General features: G+C 34.3%; 1 protein-coding gene across 1 annotated transcript in view; it reads right to left on the bottom strand.

Annotated features, from left to right (window-relative positions):
• Positions 1-7471, bottom strand: part of LOC125678533 (protein CNPPD1-like) — a 15068-nt gene extending 7597 nt beyond the window's left edge. Inside the window, exons 1-4 of the mRNA XM_048917073.2 lie at positions 7330-7471; positions 5289-5376; positions 2558-2639; positions 2308-2428 (exon numbers count right to left, since the gene is read on the bottom strand). Coding sequence (XP_048773030.2) covers positions 2308-2428; positions 2558-2639; positions 5289-5376; positions 7330-7398 — 360 coding nt within the window. The 5' untranslated portion in view covers positions 7399-7471. The remainder of the gene's footprint in view (positions 1-2307; positions 2429-2557; positions 2640-5288; positions 5377-7329) is intronic.
• Positions 7472-7489: the final 18 nt, after the last annotated feature.

Below are 7489 nucleotides of genomic sequence, written 5' to 3'. Positions count from 1 at the left end.
ATGGTACAATATACGACCGTCAGACAGTGAAATTCAATCTGGAAGCATATTGTGCACTCTGAATTGATATAACACACATTCTGAATAGAAAAGCCTTAAAGTGGGTAATGGTGAATCAATCCATCTGACATGCAAATTGATTATATATTTCTCTGAGAGTGAGGTTGTGACAAAATGTTGGTGCAATATCTGTCTATGATGATAAAAAGTCCTGGAGACTATCTGATCTACTTTTAACCCTAAAGTAGGTCATGTTGCACCAATTAAGTTGAAATGTGAACTGCTTATGTATTTCTCTGTGAGGGAGGTTGTGACTAAATTTCAGAGCAATACCTGTGACCATAACAAAAAAAATCTGGAAAACTGTTTGAGCTACTTCTACCCCTAAAGTACTGTAGGTCATAGTGTGTCAATCCAGCTGAAATGCTAACTGCACTTGTCTTCCTCCAAGAGGAAGCCTTTGACTAAATATCAGGACAATATCTGTATCCGTAATGAAAAAAAGTCTGAAAAACTGTTTCACCTATTTTTAGCTCAAAAGTAGGTCAAGGATGGACCAATCCAGTTGAAATGCAAACTGAACTTGTATTCATCCAAGAGGTAGCTTTTGACTAAATATCAGCACAATATCTGTATTTGTAATGGGAAAAAAAAGCCCAGAAAATTGTTTGACCTACTTATAGCCCTAAACTAGGTCAAGGATTGACCATTCCAGTTGAAATGCAAACTCACTCTTACTATTCTTGAGGGAAAAATTGTGACCAAATTTCAATGTTGTACATGCCTCTGTTACGGAAAAAAGTCCGGAAAACATGACCCTAGACGGCCAGCCAGCCAGACAGTACCATAACATAATACGTCCCATCTAATGACGGGCGTATAAAAAATGGGTCAACATGTCCCTGACATTAATTATGTGACATCATGGTACCTTGCCAACACATTTTGGAAAACAACCACAATGCAAGCATGTCTTGGGCTAAATCATCAAAAATAAAGAAAGAACTCGGAACAAGCATGAACAGCTTCACTTTGTATTTATTATATAACAATCGTTTCGTTTTTTGATATTGCGGATTTCTCATAGTGCGATCTGGTTTTCCAGATCACCACACTAAGTTTTTGATTCCATATCAGTATCCTCTGAAACTGATGATGTCACAATGCATCAATGCAACATTTTCTGTGGAAAATATTGACTGCGTCACAAACAAAATTGCGTACACAAAATATAATTTCACTATGCGTCTGTGTTTTTGATAATGTGGATTTACATTTATTATCTTAAAAATGTGAATTTAAAATGTATGAGGGGGTATATACTAAATTTATCATTACTACTGTACAGTAACTTGATCTGAAGAGTTGGATCACGTCTCGTTGACAGGCGCAGATCATCAGATCAAACTTGACGCTTTATGTCTCACGTGATCTGATGATCCATACCTGTCAACTCAACGTGATCCGACTCTTCAGATCAATTTACTATAGTAATAATATCAATCTAATTAAAAACAGACTTCTTAGATCTGTGCCATATACTCTGCATAAGAAGATCTGACTTAACACGATTAGGGGTCATGTTCATGTGAACTTTATGTTAGCCAATCAGTGCATTGTCTATGAAGTCGTCGGTGTTCACAATTCGTCGTCGGTGTTCACAATTCAAGGAAAATGGCTGCGATTGTTTGGTTTGGAAAAAAACATCGCAGTTAGAGGTGACATCATCTTGAAAACTATTCAAATCATACCCATCCCTATTCATACATAAATCGCAATTCACAATTAATTTGATTTAGGTATATTTTATATTGTACGTTTTGCTGTTGTTTGAACAATAGATTCGGCATTATTGCGAAAGTTTAGAATTCCTTATGTGAGAACAACAATTGTATAGTGTGCAATAAACTTCGTGAGAAAGCGATTACTGCAACTTGTTTACGAATTGCCGGGAACCGCCTGAATAGCCATCATTGTCTGTACGGTGCAATCTGACTGGCTGATAGCTCTCATGAATATTCCAAGCAAAAGGTCATGTGGACATGACCCCCCAATGGGGTTATGTCAGATCCTATTATAGCGATTGTGAGCGTATCCTAGGATCTAATTTTAATTAGATTGGTAATAATATATATGTATCACATTGTCAAGCATCCTTACCTAAACATGGAAACATGAAAAAAGTGGTCAGATTATGTGACTTGCAAACAACAAGGAAATGTTGATTTATGTGGACAGCATTATTTTTCAAAATTGGAATATTTTACATTGAATGGCATTATAATATGTTAATGAGAACAAACATACCATAGAAATGAGGAAGAGGTCAGAGGAAGACACTTGTTGCATGTAATCAGGGTTCTTTTTCTTCAGTCGGTTTACATAAATCATTCCCATCATCATCGAACATGGCGACATGCAAGAATGCCTGTAATCACAATGGAACAAAATTTCTAAATTTAGAATTCCTCGAGTAATAACAGAATCAGTTCTCTCTCATATAAAAATATCAGTTAAGCAGGATGTACACCATTTATTCCTAATGGACTGTACCAACCTTGCACTGGAAGCCACAAAATAATGGTCGATCTTCCCTAGCTTCTTGGGCACCGAAGTATTCAGGAAATCTACAGTCAAGTCTGTAAAGGACATCAGAAAAATTAGTAAAGTCATGTCAATGTACAGTCATTCTACTAAATTACTACCATCACTTGAGTCATTCTAAGTCACTACCATTACTCGAGTCATTCTAAGTCACGACCATTACTTGAGCTATTCCAAATCATTACCATCACTTGAGTCATTCTAAATCACTACCATTCCTTGAGTCATTCTAAGTCACTACCATCACTCGAGTCATTCTAAGTCAATACTATTACTCCTGTTATTCTAAATAACTACCATTCCTCGAGTCATTCTAAGTCACTATCATCACTTGAGTCGTTCTAAGTCACTACCATTAATCGAGTCATTCTAAGTCACTATCATCACTTGAGTCATTCTAAGTCACTACCATTACTCGAGTCATTCTAAGTCACTACCATTACTTGAGTCATTCTAAGTCACTACCATCACTCGAGTCATTCTAAGTCACTACCATTACTTGAGTCATTCTAAGTCACTACCATCACTCGAGTCATTCTAAGTCAATACCATTACTCCTGTTATTCTAAATAACTACCATTCCTCGAGTCATTCTAAGTCACTACCATCACTCGAGTCATTCTAAGTCAATACCATCACTTGAGTCATTCTAAGTCACTACCATCACTTGAGTCATTCTAAGTCACTACCATCACTTGAGTCATTCTAAGTCACTACCATTACTCGAGTCATTCTAAGTCACTACCATCACTCGAGTCATTCTAAGTCAATACCAGACCTGTGATTCTTCCGTCGGAAGACAAAATCTCCCGAATTTGAGCCCCCCTTCCGTTCCTTCCGTTAAAATGTAAAATCTTCCGTCATTTCAAATTTTCAACAACAAAAATTTTCTGAGCGCTATTTTTCGACATTGATAAGGAAAAACCCCGAGACTGTCGAAAGTCGTCTTTTGAATTACGTATTTCCGATTGAGCTCGAGCTTCGCGATATTTGTGTAACTGAAAGTGTTTCCGGTCAAAACAAACCTCACAATTTCGTGTTTAATTCCATTTATTTCATAAGTATTTGTTGTTTATTTCACCTCAGCATTTGAGATACAGGTATATTGACGGTATATTTACCCGTCCATTCTTTTTCAGTTTTTTTTTTATCCCGGGATATTCATTAAAGTTTAATATATTTATACTTTGAATTTTCGATCAGCTGACTTGCATTTTCTGTTGTTACTTTGCAACTTGTTTTATAAAATCATTCCATCTGGTTTACCATAAGTGTGTTGCACTTACCGAAAGTGAACATTTGTTATTGTTTGGTACGCTAACTAAATTTCATTCCAGTTTTCTAGTTTCATATTACCCTTTTAATTCAAACTAGGAATAGAATAGCAAAATTTCCCCTGTGTTTCACTTGTTCATTCAGAACAACCCTCCTCCTGTTTTTATTATAAATCAGTTCAGCTTATTCTACTTTGCTTGTAATTCTGAATTAAGTATTTTGGAAGACTTCGTAGCCATTGGTAATGTATTGATTATACAAATATTTTAGTGTGATAATTGTTATAACTTGTTATCTCTGTAATAAATATATAAATATAACAAGTTTTTTTCATTTAATTGTGGTTTTTAAGGTATTGACTTAAGAATTATCAATGTTCTTAACACAAAAAAGGATTTATCAATGTTCTCAACACAAAAAGGATCTGATGATTATGAACTCAAACACTTGTAACACACAAAAAAAACAACTACTAGTAGCATGATTTCATTACCCAATGAACACACAAAAACGGTAAAAAAATGTCGATAAAAAATCTCCAGTTATCAGACCAAAACTCCAGCTGAAAATTTTCAAATCTCCAGTTGTGGCATGACAGTTCTGTCACAGGTATGCAATACCATCACTTGAGTCATTCTAAGTCACTACCATCACTTGAGTCATTCTAAGTCACTACCATCACTTGAGTCATTCTAAGTCACTACCATTACTCGAGTCATTCTAAGTCACTACCATCACTTGAGTCATTCTAAGTCACTACCATTACTCGAGATGTTATAAGTCACTACAATTTAATACGGTCACTTAGCTTCATAACTTTATCATCAAAATTTAAATTGGAAGTTTTATTCTTAATATGATATGTTCTCACATTAAGCACAGTAATTTTGCTATGGAAAATAACAATCTACCCAAATGAAGCACCAACAAGGCCTTGTCTAACTTTGTATTACATAGTACAGCTCATGAAAAACTTGTATTCAGTCTTTATTTTATTCTATTCCAGACTGCATGGCTAATGATCCATAAATACAAGGATACGGAGTCATATTACACTTTGTGGAACACCTAATAAATTTAAATATGATAAACATTTTACACTTTGTGGAACACCTAATAGATTTAAATATGATAAACATATTACACTTTGTGGAACACCTAATAGATTTAAATATGATAAACTTATTACACTTTGTGGAACACCTAATGGATTTAAATATGATAAACTTTGCTCACTTTCTCCATATCAAAATTTGACCAAAAAATTGCCCCTTAGGCTAATACTGGGTTTCAGACGGATAAAGGGGTGTGATCTGTAAAAGATTTGAAATTATTTTCCATGGAAGCAAAATTGTGTTGACTAATTTTGGGCTCTGCTGCACTGGATGGCTTTGTAATTAAATACTTACTTGTAAGGGGAAGAGATGGTCTGTCTGTTGTAGGCTGTTTACCGTAATACAGAGTTTTCACAAGGCGCTCTGATAATTCCTCATGATCCTGTAAATACAAGCATACAATGTTAAAATGTCTGGGCAAATCCAGGAAATTTTCAGAACCAGAGATTGCAGACCCAACTGACCATCAATATTACAAATGTTCAATGAAAGGGGAAGTTTCACCCCACCCCACTTCAATCCGAATATATATATATATATATATATATATAATTATATATCTGTGTGTGTGAACCAGAAATGGGTACTAACTTTCAGGTCAAGAAAATTTGTGATGAAGAATCAAAGACAAAAACTGCAGTTTTTGATCACTGATCTCATACCAAGATGCTGATATCACAAGCCATAGGTTCAGAGTCTATTCTGTTTTTGCTATAAAACTTTCATTACATCTGTGACTTGTGATAGTACAGGTCTGAAGTATCCATTATCGACATGAAATGTGAACTCTGTTTTACATTTTTTTTCCTGCATCAATTTACATCCTTTTCCCTGCATCACTTCAAATCAAATGAAATAGTGAATGTAGGACATGCATAAGTAGAATAACATAAATCCTAAGGAGCTACTTATTGATTGAAAATAGTTAGAATTATTATCAAAATTTAAGCTTTATCTGTAAATAGGCCAAGGGCTAGTAATATTAAAATATATATATTTACAAAGTTTAGTGGAACTTTTTGAAACTTGTAAGATCAACCACAGGTATCTGAATTTTGATCAATAAATAGATACAAAAAGAAGAAAAAATACTTTCTCTTCCTATATATATATATATATATATATATATATATATATATATATTTATATAAATACATAAATTGATAAATAGTGTATTTGTATATACCTAGATAAAATAGTTTTTCTTTTTGTACTGTTTAGAGCACAGGTATCTGAATTTTAATCAGTAAATGAATATAAATAGAAAAAAGAACCTCTATATCTTTATATATAAATACACCAGATGTGCAACAACATTTTGCCCCCCTCCTCGATTTGAGTCATATTTTATTATAAATATTCTCAAAAACAAACCTATTCTTTGACACAGTTAACCTCAGAAATGATTTTCTTTCTCATATGTCACTTCAGAGGTCTAAACTCCCTTGAAACAATCCAACAACGGATGTATTTTAACGATATTTTGAACATTCCCACCAAGGCCTGACTACCATGTCGTGATGTCACGAAATCACATCCCCGCACAAAATATTCTAACTCTATCTGATTAATCAAATTTAGGCGTTTGGTAAAATTAATAAGCTGTAATATTGTGATAAAAAAAAATGTGATAAAAAAGAAATTTATTTGTGTATTGTTTGTTTCGATTCTGAATTAATTAATATATCAAATTGACTAACTCTTGTGCAGTTTTAGTTTCCCTTCTAATATGGTTCGGAGATGTGATTTCGTGGCATCACAACATGGTAGTCAGGCCTTGGTGGGAATGTTCAAAATATTGTTAAGATATGTCTGTTGTTGGAATGTTGCAAGGGAGTTTAGACCTCTGAAGCGACGTATGAGAAGGAAAATCATTTCTGAGGTTAACAGTGTCGGAGAATAGGTTTGTTCCGGCGAATATTAATAATAAAATCGGACTCGAATCGAGAAGGGGGGCAAAATGTCGTTGTACACCTGGTGTACTTATATATACACATGTATAGATATATAGAGTTTATTCTCTTTTTTCTATTTATATCTATAAATTCACTGATTAAAATTCAGATACCGGTGTTTAGAGATCTACTGATCAAAATTCAGATACCCTCTGGATCAACATCAAGGTACATGCAATTCATTCTTCTTTAAAATGGGAATATCATGATCTAAAGAAAAAGTCTTCTTGTAAAAAAAAAAAAAGACATGAAAATTCGGAAATAGAACAAAATTTCGATTTCAGTTAAAAATGGCTGTATTTCATCAACATGTACAATGACCTGATGATGTTTCATCGAGCTACGAAACTCCATAACATGTGAATCGTGTCCCACGTTACCTGTAATTCTGTGTATTCGAAATCACTGTATCCGTTCCCCCGCACGAAGGGGAATTGGAAAACAGACATCTTTCTCTTTGTAACCTCTAGCTAGCCTAGGCTGCTTCTTGTTCTTCTTGACAACTTTCGTTGGAATGATCCGCGCGAGAGCTAGGTGTGG

Source organism: Ostrea edulis, chromosome 2 (genome assembly GCF_947568905.1).
Source record: "Ostrea edulis chromosome 2, xbOstEdul1.1, whole genome shotgun sequence".
NCBI lineage: Eukaryota > Metazoa > Mollusca > Bivalvia > Ostreida > Ostreidae > Ostrea > Ostrea edulis.
The sequence above is the reverse complement of the archived record's forward strand: the minus strand, read 5'-3'. Positions and strand labels throughout refer to the sequence as shown.